At 34.2% G+C, this 16825-nt stretch overlaps 1 protein-coding gene across 2 annotated transcripts; it reads left to right on the forward strand.

Moving 5' to 3' along the window:
- Positions 1–2039: 2039 nt before the first annotated feature.
- On the forward strand, positions 2040–9317 carry LOC147294624 (histone-lysine N-methyltransferase, H3 lysine-9 specific SUVH4-like). Of its 2 annotated transcripts, XM_086232977.1 has the most exons (17): positions 2040–2073; positions 2225–2642; positions 3316–3345; positions 4485–4553; positions 4661–4714; positions 5243–5297; positions 5432–5538; positions 5797–5976; positions 6388–6486; positions 7245–7343; positions 7605–7654; positions 7742–7830; positions 7929–8088; positions 8238–8343; positions 8433–8615; positions 8862–9095; positions 9204–9317. In XM_086232977.1, the coding sequence occupies exons 2-17, from the start codon at positions 2250–2252 to the stop codon at positions 9315–9317; spliced, it is 2022 nt and encodes a 673-aa protein (XP_086089103.1). In that variant the 5' UTR covers positions 2040–2073; positions 2225–2249. The 2 variants fall into 2 exon arrangements, with proteins under 2 accessions (XP_086089103.1, XP_086089104.1); XM_086232978.1 differs by lacking the exons at positions 2040–2073; positions 2225–2642; positions 3316–3345; positions 4485–4553; positions 4661–4714 and having other exon boundaries at positions 5788–5976.
- The last annotated feature ends 7508 nt before the right edge of the window (positions 9318–16825 follow it).

Here is a 16825-nt window from a genome sequence, read left to right on the forward strand (position 1 = left end):
GGAGAAAGAGAGACAAAGAAGGGAGGGCCAAGGTGGTCTTTTCCCTTGAGTTTTTTTTTTTTTTTTTTTTTTTTTTAAGAAAGGGTGTGCAAAAAGAAAAAAAAAAGTGTTCAAATAGCAGCCCTCTATTAAATTGGATTGGAATATTATCAAATTGAATATACTAAAATTCATATTTTTAATTGAATTCAAATTGTACTCGGATTATCGGATTGAATCACCAAATCTATTTCCTATTAATTACATTGGATTCGAATTAAATTCCGATTCATTGCTTAATATGGAACTTCCCAATCTTTGTATAAGCAGCTAACAATTCCTAACCAAATTGTAAAATTGATGATTATCCTCAACATGAGATAAAATGAGATTACCCAAATTGTAGGAATTACTCAAATTGTAGGATTTGATGAAAATTAATTGTAGAGAGGATTTAAGTCCAGTCCATTTTATGAGTCTTTTTTAGACTAAGACCAGTAGTGATTTAGGGTTTTTAAATTAAGTCATTTTATTTTTCTTTTTTGACGACTTTATGTTAAGTTTTAACTCCAAGATTTGGGGCTCTGCCCAAAATCTCGGAGTTAAAACATAATATGCAGCCTCTACAAAGCTCACTCTACACCTTAGGAGGGAAATACTCTTCAAATGGGGAAATACCCTTCAAAACGGGGAAGAACTTTATTATAAATTAAAATGACTTCATTATGAATTAAAATGATTTTTTATAAATTTTAAAACACCTCCGGTCTCTATCTAAAAACTGTTTTTTTAAATGACCTAAACCTAATTATCTCTTAATTATATTATCATTGTGTCACATGTTGTGTTATTTTTGGATGAAATAGTATGACTCAAATTTGATTTAGAAAATAAACCTAATAAGTATGGTATAGGTAAGTCCGGCTAACATGAAGGACAAAATATGAGAGACAAGTGATGGACAAATATCCAAAAGTTGGATTAAACATGATTGTAAAACTAATACTTCATTTAAATAAATCAAACTCTTAGATGTATTGTCCCTCATATTTTGTCTCTCGTATTAGCCGTATTATGATATAGGTCTATAAAATAATCTAACAATTAAATAAATCCATATACTTCATTTAAATAAATCAAACTCTTAAATGTATTGTCCCTCATATTTTGTCTCTCGTATTAGCCGTATTATGATATAGGTCTATAAAATAATCTAACAATTAAATAAATCCAAACAAACTATTTGTTTATTAGATGGCAGGTTTCTCCTTTGTAGGAAAAGGCCATGAGTTCAAAACTCATGACCGGTTGTTAATGAAAAAAAACTAAAGAATAAGATGAAAACAACAAAATAAAAATAAGAAGAAAACCCATTATAAAACCCACAATCTACAATTAGGATTTGATTGAAATGCAAATTCATCCAAATAGGTCGGATTAATTTGGACACACACCCCTAATTGTGGTAGTAAATTCATTCTATACATCATTTATGGTTTTATAGATATTGGAGTTTAAGTGTTTCTTTTTTTCATATTTTGGTGGTAGGAGTTGAAAAAACAACTAATTATAGTTTGTAGTGTACAACATAAACGTAATTTAAATAGTTGCTCATGTGAATGGTAAATTGAATGAATTATTTGTCTTTTTTTTTGTTTTTAACCATATAACCGTGTATATAATGAAAATTTATGATACGTAAATTTTTTTCCTTTTTTGCAAATTTGACTCAAGTCATAGATTCATACGTAGAAAGGCAAATAGTTAGCCAAATTCAACGTACACCAGCTCCACCATTTTCGATACATATCATACACTAGCTGTAAATTGTGGACCATAAGGTCCATAATTACTTGCCTAATTTGCCTTTCTATCTTCCACATTCAAACAATAATGTAACAATTAAGAAACAAACTTCCCGCTGACTTCGATTTTTAAACATCCCACCCGTCTGTATCCCAACGACTAGTTTTAAAACCCTAGACGTTCTCGAACCTTCTCGGATTCAAATTCTCTCCGTACTCTATTTCCTCGCCCGAGTTTGTCGTCTGGGCTTCGTAAACTCTTGGGGTTCGCTGGGCTCCAAAACTCTCGGTGAGTTGGTGTTGCTCTCACTCTCCAAAATCTTCCAGTTGAAACTTAAGCCCAAGAAAATCGTTTTCTTTTGTCTCTGAATTTCTTTTTCCTCATAAAGATTGCATCTTTGCTTTGTTTAAAGGAACTGTGCTTCTTGCTCTGAATGTAGATTTGGGCGGTGGATAACACAATCAATGGGAGCTTTCAAGGACTCCACCGTTCAGCGCAGGGTTAGCCCTCGACTCCGAAACGTTCCCGAGGAGAAAAAGCCTTTCTATGGCAGCCCCAGTCGGAAACGGGCATCGGATGACACCAAAGACGACGCCGTTTGCAGTAAGAAACCCAACGTCCCAAAACCCTCAGCTCCGGCGCAAAAGGGTTCGCCCAATTCGGGTAAAGAAAAAGAAAAAGTTGAAGTCCAAGCTCAAAAGGGTGAGAGTGAGACCAGGGCTCTGGATGTAGAACATTTTAATTTGAGTTGGTATGCCCCCACCGTACCTCTATTTGATGATAATGGTGTGAGCTTCACTGCACGGTTGAAAGAGACGCTCAGACTTTTTAATTTGCATTACCTTCACTTCGTTCAGGTGAACCTTTTTTTTTGTTTGGTTTTGGGTTTGCAATTAACACACTGATGGATTTGTAAAACGTATTGAATTCAATTTTTTTTAATGTCTATTTGATTATTGAGCTGCATGTACTATGTTACTATTTAGTTTGATATTATGTGCATTAAAGGGAAGAAGAAACTATTCATGACTTCTTAGATTTCAGTTATAGTTATTTACATATTTCGTTAGATTTTAAATGGAATGTTTTTATCATTTGACAAGAATTCTTGCCAGTTCTGTTTTGACAGCAATAGTAGCTACTCTTTCATTTGGGCGTGAGCCCTGCCTTGTGCCTGTGTCTAGGCTCAAGGGAATGGTGGTGCATAAAGTGTGCCCTATGATTTCAACATAAATGATGTTGAATGGTAGCAATGTGGGTTGGTGTTGATTTCTCTTTTTGATAAATTGTATTGATTTTTGATTTGATGATAAAATTCTTTGTTGTTTTAAGTCGCATACTATTAAGTTTGTGTTTGACTAATGAGTTTGTTTTGTACAAAAGGAATCTGCTTTCAATTTTTATAATTTAAGATGTAAAAGCTGATCTATTCTTTATAGCTAATGATTTTTTTCGGGTTTCATTTGACTAAAATAGACAAGCAAGTTCCTTTTGCTGCCATTACTTACAAGGTCTATTGCTTTTGTGCAGGAAGAGGAGAAGAGATGCCGTAAGCTGGAGGTTAGTACCTTTTTTTTTTTCTTTTCAAATTATCTTGTAGCTGTCTTTATGTTTCTTGAAGCATAAGTATGTTTGACCCATGGTTATGATTAGTACACTTAAGAAGTTCTCAAATATTAGTGTTGATCACTGTTTCACTTTGGTGCCTTATTTGTAGCCTAAGACTTACAGTTTTATTTTGTTGACCATTCATCTTCTCAATGTATCTAGAAAATAGGCAGCTTTCTCTGATTGGGAGTGGAGTATAGTTGAAGGGAAAGAATTTAGTTAGTCTTTGTACCTGTTATCAGTAACGATAGTGAGGGTGGAAAGATAAGAAGTTGTATGGGAGTGGAGTATAGGCAGCTTTCTCTGATTGGGAGTGGAGTATAGGTGAAAGGAAAGAATTTAGTTGGTCCTTGTACCTGTTATCAGTAAGGATAGTGAGGGTGGAAAGATAAGAAGTTGTATGGGAGTGGGAAGAATTGCTTTCTCTCAAGGGCCATGTAATCTTCTGCTCAAAACTGGAAATTTAGGAGAAAGACTAATTATCAGGTTCTGTAATCCATAGAGCCGTCCTTACATGTGAATAGGCTGTCGACACCATTCATGCATTAACATTTAAGAGGACCCATTATGCCACAGCCACCTTATTAGTGCCTGGGAAAATTTCTGGAGTCATTTAGTGATTATTCTCTAATCTCTATATGTCTTCCCTTTCTGGCTTCAATATTCTCTTACCGACTGTTTTCTTTATATTATTCCTTAGAACTTGCTGATCCTGTTTTTTTTCATAAAATATATTTTCTGTATCATAATGGGCAATTTTCATGCAATCAGTATTCCCACTGCATCAAGGAAGGCCAGCCATGAATAATTAATGATTAGCATATATCTATAGAGATTCTAGAACTTATGCGGCATGCATGCTATAGCAATAAATTTGGAAGAACCCTTTGAAGTTGGGACAAATCTTGTATTATGGCACGCCTATTGGATGCTTTAAATTTTTGTTTCCATAGCTGCAAGTTGATGGTAGCAGTTGTTTCTCCATTTTGATACTCTTTTTTTTTTTTTTTCTTTTTGAAAGGAAAGGAAAAATGGGTGGAGATCTTGGTCTTTGTGATTGTTATTTATTTTAGTTTGACAAACATTTGCAGAATGGGAGTGCAGGCTGTGATGATCTTGAGAGGCCTTCCAAGAGACCTAATCTGAAAGCAAATTCTGAGGCAAGTTGTGTGGTATATGTAGATTTGTTACATGTATTATTTTCTAGGAAGTGTAAGACCTGAGGTATTTATCACATTCACACTACATATACAAAAATCTGTTGCAGAATGGGAATCTCAAGTGTAAGTCCAGGAGACCTGATCTGAAGGCAATTACTGAGGCAAGTTGTTATATGTAGATTTGATACATGTATTACTTTCTTGAAAGTGTATGTGCTGAGTTAGTCACCATTAATCACACTACATCATAGACAATTATCTTTGGTTTAACCAATAGATGAATAGAAATGTATGTTTTGATGAGTTTGACAGCGGTTAACGATTATTTCTAATGCAGTTTTGGTGTTTCAGAGAATGGTGATGTTGTTTATCCGACTTCTATTTATGTTCAATTGCAACTCATTATTGTAGAGAAGAACTGTGAAGTCCTTTGCATGTTGGCACACACGCTTACACATGAGCTTCCTTTGCATCTTATTGTTTGTCATATTCTGCTTTTTAATTTGCACACTGGTAAAATTAATGTCATTGAATAATATTGAACTAGTTTTATATTGAGTAATAACCATGTATTATATCCTTTAAACAGTAGTAACTAGGCATTATAACACTTCTGATTTTATGCCTTCTATTAATTGTGATAAATTTTTTTATTTCTTTTCTTAATATTCTTTTTGTATTCATGGCAGATGTTGACCAACGATGAAATATTACACCCTGAAAAGACAATTGGTCATCTACCAGGTTGGTTATATTTAGTGCTATCTGGTTTTAGTTGGTTACATTGAGAGAATGCGGATTTTGTTTCTTACGTCTAATCATCTATGAGCACCGTTTTTTAAAAGAGACATTGCTGGCTGTACATATAAATGATGCAGGTGTTCCGGTTGGGCATCAGTTTTTCTCTCGGGCTGAAATGGTGGCTGTAGGGTTTCATGGACACTGGTTAAATGGAATTGATTACGTAGGAAAATGTAAAGTCAAGGTACCAAATCTACTTTCATGGAAAGATTGAAGTATTTATATGCATTTTCAATTTGCACTTTGTGTCTAGATTCTTTATAGTTCAGTGATAAAGGTTACAAAAATTATGTATATATTGGGAACAATGGTGTGGAGTAGTTTTAAATTCTGATTATGTTTCTTTCTCTCTAAAGGTGTGCGCTCTTGTTGGATTTTAATACTTAAATTTGAGCCTTTGTGGACAGTTATTTTAATCTTATTATTCTCTGAGATATTGCAGGCGAAATACAAAGGCTGTACATTACCATTTGCAATAGCAATTGTGTTGTCCGGCCAATATGAAGATGATGTCGATAACTCAGATGAAGTTGTGTATACTGGTCAAGGTGGAAATGATTTACTTGGTAATAAACGTCAAATTAAAGATCAAGTTATGAGTCGGGGGAATTTGGCTCTTAAGGTGAGTCATCTAGAGTTTGATTCTTTCTGATGTTTGGTCCGCTATATACCCTTTTTCTCTCCTTCAGTCAAATTAGTAATTTACCAGAAATTCTTGCAGTTGATCAGTGAGTTTATTACTGGAACTTCTCCTGAACAGAATAGATTAGAAACAAATTTGTATATGCTAGAAATTTATTACTGGAATTTCCCAAAACTATCTGCTGTCTATGGATATCAGTGATGAACAAAATAGTTCTGTATTAAAATTGTCAATAATGTCATAGGAGCATAGAATGCAATGGATTCAAGCAATGATTATTTCACATATAGCCTCTATGGGCTTTAGGGTCCACTTAGTGACTTATTATGTATGTGAGATATTCATCCTTACGTGTTGTTTTCTTATGGCTTTTATTCTATTTTCTTGCAGAATAATATGGAGCAGTCCATTCCTGTTAGAGTCATCCGTGGCCATGCATGTTTCACTAGTTATACAAAGAAAGTTTATACATATGATGGACTGTATAAGGTTGGGCATTTTCATGCACTTGTTTTTATATATATGATTAAAAGTATTCTTGCATTTTAAAAAAGGAAAAGAAAACACATGAAAATTTGTTTCTGAATGATGGCTCCTTTAAGCAACACATAAAGTATTGCATAGTGCAAAAATGGAAAAGAAAAGTCTGTTGAACAATAGGAAATAAAGAAGGGCCTGTTTGGTATTCTATTCAAAAACTATTTTTTGTTTTCAAAAACCAAAAAACAAGTTTTAGTCAAGAAAATGTGTTTGGTAGACCATTTTTAAAAACAGTTTTTAGAAAAAAATTCAAAAATATGTCTCTTTTTAAAAATGATAAAACATCGTTTTTTTTTTTTTTTTTTTTTACACTTCCTTTTTTCTTAGATGTCATCGTTTTTTAAATTTAAAAATTGTTTTCAAATTTCATACCAAACACGTTTTCAAATTTTAAAAATTGATTTTGAAAACTCACATTTAAAAAAAATCTTAATTTTTGAAAAAAAAAAAAATTTGAGTAGGATACCAACGGGCCCGAAATTTTTAGCTTGCACTTTGAGTTAAGTGGATTTTATTAAGGTGCCCTTAAGTCAAACTAGAAGCATTGCACATAACACTGCCCCAATGTAGCTAAAGTAATTGCCAGGTGATTGTTCGTTGGTTACATTCCTACCCCTCTTATTCAAGTTAAAGAGTGAAAATTGCTTGGCCATAAAAAATTGCCAAAGTGGCTAAAATATCTTTTACTAATTTTCTTTCTCTGGTAGGTTGTCGAGTATTGGGCAGAGAAGGGTGTTGCTGGATTTACTGTGTTTAAGTACCGTTTAAAGCGGCTTACAGGGCAACCTAAATTGCTCAGTAATCAGGTTATAACTTCTTTTGCCTTTTCATAAAATCCAATATGGAAATTTCATTTAGTGACGCAGGAACAGAGTGTGATAATACTTTATAGAGTTTTACGTGGTTTATACACTATTACTCTGGACGCATTATGTTTTTATTATAGTTAAGGAATATCTCTTCTTTTTATGTGATAGTTAAGGAATATCGTTTTAAGTTAAATCATTTGAAAGTTTCACAAAATCCATCTGGCCTTTAACTGATGCCTGATCGACTAAAATTTTCAGGTACATTTTACTCGGGGGAAAGGATCTAAAGCTCAGTCTGAATTACCTGGGTATGAAATCAATAAGCTGCTGCATAAATGTTCTTATGTTTTTCCCCCATGTGTTACGTTTAAGTAAGGAAATGTGTTACTTTTAAGGTTGGTGTGCAAGGACATTTGCAATGGTCTAGAAAACATATGTATTCCAGCTACCAATATAGTTGATGTTCCTCGTGTAGCGCCTGAAGGTAAGCTACACTTTCTCAAATTTTCGCAGACCATTTTTACTGCTCAGTAGTTATTATGCGTGGCACTGCTAATCACAAGCTAAACTATAAAAATGCAGGCCTTACATATATTAACTCTATTGAAGTTGCAAAAGATGTGATCATTCCACCGAGTGCTCCTGGTTGCCCTTGTAAAGGAACTTGTAATGATCCGAGGACTTGTTTTTGTGCCCAACTCAATGGCTCTGACTTTCCTTACGTTGAAAGAGATGGTGGCCGGTAAGATTTTAATTATAGCATAAGTATCTTGAGACAATATCTTGTTTGCCTGTTGTCTTAATTTCACTGCTGTTTTACTTGTTTGAGATATATCAGTCCTTTTTTCTGTATAAAAGTCTCTGTTTTGATGGAACTCTCTCTCTCTCTAGATTGATTGAAGCAAAGGCTGTTGTGTTTGAGTGTGGTCCAAGATGCGGCTGTGGACCTGATTGTATGAATCGTACATCTCAGCGAGGGTTAAAGTATCGACTTGAGGTCTAATAACCACAACCAAGTGCCAATGTTTTTTCTTATAACACAGTGGTACTTTACAAATTTGATAAATTTACTATTTTTTTGAACAGGTATATCGCACACCTGAAAAAGGCTGGGCTGTTAGGTCTTGGGACTATATTCCCTCTGGTGCACCAGTGTGTGAATACATTGGAGTTCTTAGGAGGAGTGATGAACTAGACAGTGTCTCAGAGAACGACTATATATTCGAAATTGATTGCTGGCAGACAATGCAAGGGATTGGGGGAAGAGAGGTACTGATTTAGCTGTTGGATAAGGAAGCATTGAACTTCCAATACTTGTCTATTACTCTTGCTTTGCATGCTGCTTTGTTTCACCTTATTGCTTTGTAGATGTGCTCTTTCTCTCTGGTATCTATGCCGTGTTCTTATACACCTATTTGATTGTATATCCTTTTTGGAACTTTGTTACATTGGATTGTTTGGAATATGTTATGTACTTATGTCTGTACATTATCTTGATGCATCTTTACACTACAGAAGCGATTGTGCGATGTGACTATTCCAAACAGTGATGCCGAGAACGGATTTAGTAAGTTATCAGAAAGTGAGCCTGAGTTTTGCTTAGATGCCGGTACCCGTGGTAACGTTGCTAGATATATCAATCATAGTTGTGAGCCAAACCTCTTTGTACAGTGTGTTTTGAGCTCCCATCATGATGTTAGACTAGCTAGAATCGTGTTATTTGCTGCGGATAACATACCTCCATTGCAGGTTAGGATCTCTCTCTCTCTCTCTCTCTCTCTCTCTCTCTCTCTCTCTCTCTCTCTCATCCTGGGTTGGTCTTCAGAATGACGAGTGGTTATTGGATGTTGCAAGCAGGAACTTACATACGACTATGGTTATGAACTTGATAGCGTGGTTAGTCCTGATGGAAAAGTAAAGAAGTTGGATTGCCACTGTGGTGCAGATGGGTGTAGAAAGCGTTTGTTCTAGCCACATATGATGCATTTGTATTTTCTTCTTTGACCTTCTTTTGTAGGGTGGCCATCTCAAAGGAGAAAAATGTAAAGGGCCGCTGATAATTTTGCTTTTGCTATTTCTGCATGGCAATGGGGTCTACCCCATTGGCTTTTTGTTGATCAATATACTACAAATTTGATAAAATTTGTTTTAATATCCAGATCATTTTGAGTTCTCATCTGTTTTTTTAATTTATCAAAAAAATCTCTCTTTACTTATTCTTTTTTTTTTTTACAATGATTCCATTATTCATTTTAAAAATGTATATGAATTTTGTGAAGGTGACATATATATATTTCACATGGGATTAAAACCGGTTAGTTTCATTGATCTCTAATAGGTATTAATATTATATGTTACTCCTTTTTTATAGGTTGTCTTTAACTCTTTATGATATTTGGTGATTTTTTTTGAAAATAAAAAAATCATTTATTTTAATAAACTATTAAAATAGCTTTATTATTAAAATAGTAAACCCACATCCTCTTAAGTTCCGAGGATGGTATGAACTTGTTCATGTGATAATCATGTCTATTATGTAGGCAATGGTCAAGAATCCAACCTATCAGTGAGCTTATTTAGTTTTACTGTCTGCTACTTCAATTCTCTAGTTTAGACTCAGAGGTCAAGTTGGTGATTTAAGAAAAGTAAAACGTGATTATGCTTAATAGAAAAGAAAACCCCACTCTTAGATTTTGATTAGGATGCCCTTTGATAAAGATAGCTATACCTAGGAATGCAGTGATTGTCAAATGATTTTATCTTTTTACTGTTCAGAAAGCAAGGGATTTTGCTAATTGCTATTTACAAGACTAGAGAGAATAGAGTAGAGAGTCCATACGTGATACTATAGAAAACCCTTTCTTTTTGACTCGCAACTCTTTCCCTATGCCCTATGTGGACACCACACCATCCAGACAGTTCAAAATGATATATCTATATAACTATATTAGTTATTGTTTGTGTAGAACTGTCACATGTTACTATTTTCACACGTATTAGAAAAGTGTATACATGAATGGAAGAGTGACAAATTTATTACACTTTGTTGTGTTTGGAAGAAAAAATTGTAAGTAAGATTAAAATTCATGTACCAATGCCGGCTTGGTTTTGTAGAATAACTATTTTTCACATAAACAACAACCCATTTAACATTGAAAAAAAAAAAAAGACAACCCACTTAGCATTTTGTGCACGTCTACATATCATTTCTTTTTTATTCTATATATAATACAGCATTCCATTCCTATATATACTCCAAAGTATCTTTCCTTCACAAATCGAAACCCATACACCCTTCAAAAAAATTTCCAACTATACCAATATGGCAATATGGGCAATGCCTACCGAGATTCGATAATGGACCAAATCTGAGCGTTTTTGACATATACATAAATTGAGATAAATGAAGAAAAAGAATATTCATTATCTCATCGGAATATTCAGCTTTCTGTGCATTCTTAAACAATGAGCAATTAGTTTCTTCACTAAACTAATTAATTCTATAACTCCAAAGCAAAAAGAAAACAATAATAAATTTCACAAATGGTCACATTCGAACCCTTTGAGTCAAAATGACCAATGTTATTAACCCTGCGATAGGCTTAATAAGTCCATTTTTTATTTTTCTACTTATTATGGCCCCCTTTAAACCAGATGGTCAGACCATTGACGTGAACTATTTTTACCCAACCCTTCATCCTCAAGAAAAGAAGGAATGTTGGTCCATTTTTTTGATATAATCCCATCAATTTGATCCATTAATTAATTAATTAATGGCCTTGAATATTTCTTTAATAGGTCCCACTAATAACATGCCATACAGCTCTGCCTACATACAAAGATACCCATAACTATAGTTTTAAATTAAATTGAATGAGCAATGGTAGGAATCTCAAATTTGTATTCTAAATTTAAATTTTAAATGATGTATTAGTATTTTATTAATATATGACTCATTTTGGATAGAATCTGAACATCTAATCTAAAATTAATTAGCAATAAATGAAGCGGCTCAAGATTTTATAAGTACATATGTTAAACTATAGTTTTTTCAAATGTAAACTATCCATAACCCCCTATTTAGAACTTAATTATTTCAAAACCTCCACCCTTAATATAATTAATTCAAAACCCCCAATTACCTACTTAAACTCTTCCAAAACCCCCTAGTCAACTAACACTCAGCTAAATTTGACCCTTTTTTTTAATGTTCCTATTATAACCCTAGGTTATACAAAATCAATTTTCAATATATTTTCTCTCATTCTCACGCGCTCTCTCTCTCTCATTTCTGCATCATCTTTCTTCTCTCTGTTCTCTCTCCTCCGCGCGCGGCTGTCGCTGGAGCGTGTGGCGTTGTCCGGCGACGGTTGCCAGCGAGACCACCACCATCAACTTTGTCTCTCTCTCTCTCTCTCTCTCTCTCTCTCTCTCTCTCCTCTTCCTCCCTCTGTCATCACTCGCCCCGAATCATGCCCAAACAGCCTAGATCGCAGCGACTCCGATCGGAGGTGTTCGCCGGCGATCTGCCTTTTCCGGCGAAGTTGCAATGCTGGACCACCCAAGTCTTCTTCCTCTCGACGTCCTGAGCACGATGGTGGTCTCTGATTCTTCAACTGACCACCGTGGACGGTGACTCGACGCCGAAAAGGTCCGAGACTTACTGTCGTGTCGAAGGAGAGAAGTCAGCGACATCCTCGCCGGCGATCTCTGTGTTCTGGCAGCTAGCGGGTTTTGGAGTTGGTACTCTGCTTCTCTGCGCCACCATTGCTGCCCCAAAGGTCGACGATTTCATCTCTGCCTCTCAGCGTAGGTAATACCCATTTTGAAATAGATTTGAGGATTTCATTTTGCTATTTGGGGATTTCGAAATTCCGACAGCACCATCACCTTTGGAAGCCCGCGGCTTCTCTGTTGTTTTCCCAAATACATATATATGATGAATCAAAATTATTTCAAGCTGCAGTTTTGAAGGTAAACATGCATCAGCAGTGAAACTGTATTTGCAAAAACAAGTCTGGGTTCATAAGTCAAGTTCTGGTTCGTTTGAAGTATTTTGTTTTCTTTGAATTGGTGAGCTATTTGCAGACGGTTTGGTTCAAAAGCCCTAATTTGAAAACCCTAATTTGAAATTGATTTGTGAATCTGTTTATGAAATGTATAATTTGTGAATCTGTTTTAATTGAATTTGTTGTTAATCGGATAGAAATGTGGGGTTTTTAATTGATTTATAAGTATATACAAATTTATTTCATTTATTGATGAAACAGTTTCAGTTCATGAAACATGAGTTTTAAATGAATTTTGAATGAAATTATGGTTCTGAAATATGATGAATCAAATTTGCAGGTAGAAACAGATCGAGGCAGTGGCGGCTGTCGTGTACTCGTCGCGCGTGAGGTGATCGGACGACGTTGTATTGTTGGCTACTCCTCTCATCTCAATGACTTGTTGTATTGTTGGTTTTTTTTTTTTGATAAAGTTGCTGTGTTCTTTTTAGTGAAACGGAATTCAGTAAAGTGTAACTGTTTTAGTGAAGTGTAATTGTTTTAGTAAAGGTGTAATTGTTTTTTAATTAAGGTGTAATTGCATTTTAGTCGAGGTGTAATTGTTTCATCACTTAATTCAGTTTCAGTAAGTGAATTCATAACTGAATTCTTCAATTTAGTGTAACTGAATTTTTGAAATTCAGTTTTAGTGTAATTGAATTCTTGAAATTCAGTTTCAGTGTAACTGAATTCTTGAAATTCAGTTTCAGTGTAACTGAATTTTTGAAATTCAGTTTTAGTGTAATGAAATTCAATTTCAGTGTTTGATTTTAGTTTTAGTGAAATATTGAGTTTTAGCAAAAACTTCAATTAAAAAAAAATAATAAAAAAAAAAACAATTTCACCAAAATTCAGTTACAGTGACGTCAGCATGTGTCAACATGCGTCAGAAGGGTAATTTAAGGATTTTAAGTTTTAGGGGTTTTGAAAGAGTTTCTAGATGGATGGGGGTTTAGACAAATTTTTTTGGTGATTAGGGTGTTTAAAATTAGGCACTATTTTTTCAATATATGATATTGTTTTACATTACTCTCAACAACTTTAAGAATTATTTATTTCACAACAACTAAAATACTAACATATATAATAACAGATCATTTAGATCTAAATTTAAAATTGAGATTGAATTGCTGTGCTAAATTTTTGTGAATTGTTATAATATTTGCAAATTCTACAAAGTGGGTAATAGGAAATTGACACGTGTCTTAATATGTCTCATTGCCCTCACCTAATACTCGTATCTAATATGTACGATTTAAATTTTAAATTGTTGAAAGTGATGAATGAGTCTATCAGAGAATCCTAATGAGGTTTGACATGTTACCAAATGCTGATATTCTTTCAGGCTTTCAAACCTTTCTAAGTCCAGTTGGGCCAGTTGGCTATTTCTGATTGGGTGTTTAGAAATTCCACCAAATAAAATAGGCTAAAAAGTACTTGGCCATAACCCGTCATCATATATAGTATATACAGATGGAACAGAGTCGACAATTTGCTTTCCATATAACATAAGTCAATGACAGAATGACTCAAATCACTTTTTAAAGTTTATAACTGTATTTTCTCAAATATTTATTTTATGAAAATACTAATTGTTCTAACACTTTTTTTTTATTTTTGTTTCTCAACTTACGTGATATTAATTTATTCGATATGATTTAATTTTTTTATTTTTTTTATAGAATCCAATATATGATATATGTTTTATTTATTTTATAATGTTTTATAAGTAACTGTTATATGATTAGATTTTTTTAATTTAGTAATATGGAGGGAAGGGTGTGCAATTTCTAAGAATTTTCTTTCAGGGTGAGGGATGAGTCATATAAATGTATATACTAATTGTCAAAGCTGACGGGTTTTAGTAATATATATCACTCATAGTTTTTTTCTCTTTTCAAAGAAGGATGTTGAGTTGTTGATGTGTATATTTTAAAGTTTATAAAAATCATTTCATGGGGAGACAGTGTGATGGGTTATTGGTTCAGACATCATATTTCTTCCAAGATGGTGGCCGGATTCATTGTAATGATAGTTGTTGCATTGTAGGTTGAGAATATAAGGTCTCACATCCCACATTCTAATACTTGCATCTTAGTATACAAAATCTTCAACATTTTCAGACTTTCAGTACTCATTATATTTTAGGGTAAATGATCATATTCAATAATGAGTCTCATACCTTGTATATGTCAAGGGGATATATATATATATATATAGTTTCCTTCTATTGAGGAATTCTTCAAATAAACTTATGATCTCTCGTATGACCCACTCTACATATATTGTATTTTGATTATCGGAACCGTCTATTTTTTTATCTCCATTAAATGATTGTCCTTACAAAAAATTTGGTTGATCGGAAACTATTTGACCATGTATTAAATGACATTTCAAATGTTTATCGAAAATATTTTGTTTATTTATTTATTTGATCAAAGTTTAATAACTTAATGATTTTCAATTTGTCAAATTTTTTGCAAGGATGATTTTTTAATATATACCTAAAAATTAGACGGTTTTGATCGTTAAAATATTATATAGAGTGCGCCCATGAGGGATGCCATAAATAAAATTATGTGAAGAATCCCTCAATAGAAAGAGTCTGCATATATATATATAGAGGAGTGCTCTAAAACTAAATAGTTAGTAAGTTAATACGAAACTAACCTATAGTGTAGCAGTTGAGTGAAAGAGGCTTATAGGGGTCACCACTCCCCGTCCTACAATCAACTCGAAACACTCTATGGATAGTAACGGAAACAGATAGTTTCCAATTTACCCCAAGCTAAAAGTAGCCCTCGCGAATTCGTTAACCGGCCATAGAGTAACCAGTGTCGTCTTGTCTTCAGAATTAGCAGCACCCCAAGATGTAGATCGCTGAATGCGAAATTGGACATCAGGGTTCTTTAAGCTGAAGGTTCACTGGTCACTTATGCAATTTGAACTTGAAGAAAAAGCGGAAAGAGAGTGAGACTCCCTCGAAGGCAGCGAAGCCCTTATGAATATGAGGGCAATACACATTGAGTCATTCGGTCACTCATTCGTATACGCTCTCCCTACCGCTTTTTGGGCGTACGGGAAAGCTCTATGAGTCCATTCCCTCACTCCAACTCGAGAGACAACTCAAATGACAATCCAGTGGCTATTTATTTCAGTCTTTCTAGTAAGAGACCTTCTTTATGCCGTTCGTGCTCCCCCTGGGATCACTCTCTCTCCCTTAGGATTTTCAAAAGAGTTTTCTCTTAGTGTTTCTTACAGTTAGCAACATTCTTTCTAAAAGGAAAATCGCTTGCGGGGGAGTACCCTCTACGCCCCCCTGTCTCCTATCTTGAAGTAGCGTTCGACTCATTTCGAGGGAGTCTCACTCTCTTTCCGCTTTTTCTTCAAGTTCAAATTGCATAAGTGACCAGTGAACCTTTAGCCTTTTGAGCCCATCACATAACTAATTTTATAATCCGAACCGTCCATTTTTTAGTTCATTCTTCAAAGATCATCATTGCAAAAAATTAACTAAATCGGAAATTATGTAGTCATCTAATTTAGATCAAATAAATAGACGATCAGTGTTATCGATAAAAGCATAGAAATAGTTGTTGTTATAATCAAATGACTAAATGACTAAATGACTTCCGATTGTGAAGATTTTTTACAAGGATGATCTTTGAAGTAAGACCTAGAAAATAGACGGTTCGGATTTTAAGATTACATTGTGAAGTGGGCCTAACATGATAGTTAGTTTTGTATTAATTTACTAACAAGTTAGTTTTAGAGCATTCTTGTATATATATATATATATATATATATATACAAAAATGCTCTAGAGTTAACAAATTAGTAAGATAATACAGTGCTAACCACTTTTTTGGGCCCACTACACAATGTAATATCATAATCCAAACCGTTCATATTTTAGATATGATATTGGATGATGTAAACGACACAAGTATAAATCTACATATTTCCCATACGAAAATAACTTATCTGCCCCCGTGTTAGGGGACATGTGGTGTCACAAGAGAGAAAGAAAAAGAGAGAGAGAGAAAGAAAGAGAGAGAGGAGAGAGATAGAGAGAGAGAGAGGGATGGGGATGCCAGCTGGTGCCATTGGGGGTGCAGGCAAGTTCTTCTCTTCCCATACACATATACATGGTGTCTCAAAACTCAAAAGGGCAGGCATTGAGAGTTAAAGTAAGCATAGTTGTGGCCTTTTCATTTAGGAATGGTGAAAAGACCAGGTTAAATATTGTTGTAACTTTGTAAATGCACTGACGTGGAAGCCATTTTCCAATTGTTTGGAGACCACAAAGTATATAACATAACTCATGTGTGAGAGATCTTACTTTTGATTTTGTACATAGGTCATACGAAGAAATATTACCTACTGTCTCAAATGCCACGCGTTTTTGAAATTAGAATCTCTTTTTTTTTT

This window comes from Dryas octopetala, chromosome 2 (assembly GCF_963921425.1).
Source record: "Dryas octopetala chromosome 2, drDryOcto1.1, whole genome shotgun sequence".
NCBI classification, from domain to species: Eukaryota; Viridiplantae; Streptophyta; class Magnoliopsida; order Rosales; family Rosaceae; genus Dryas; species Dryas octopetala.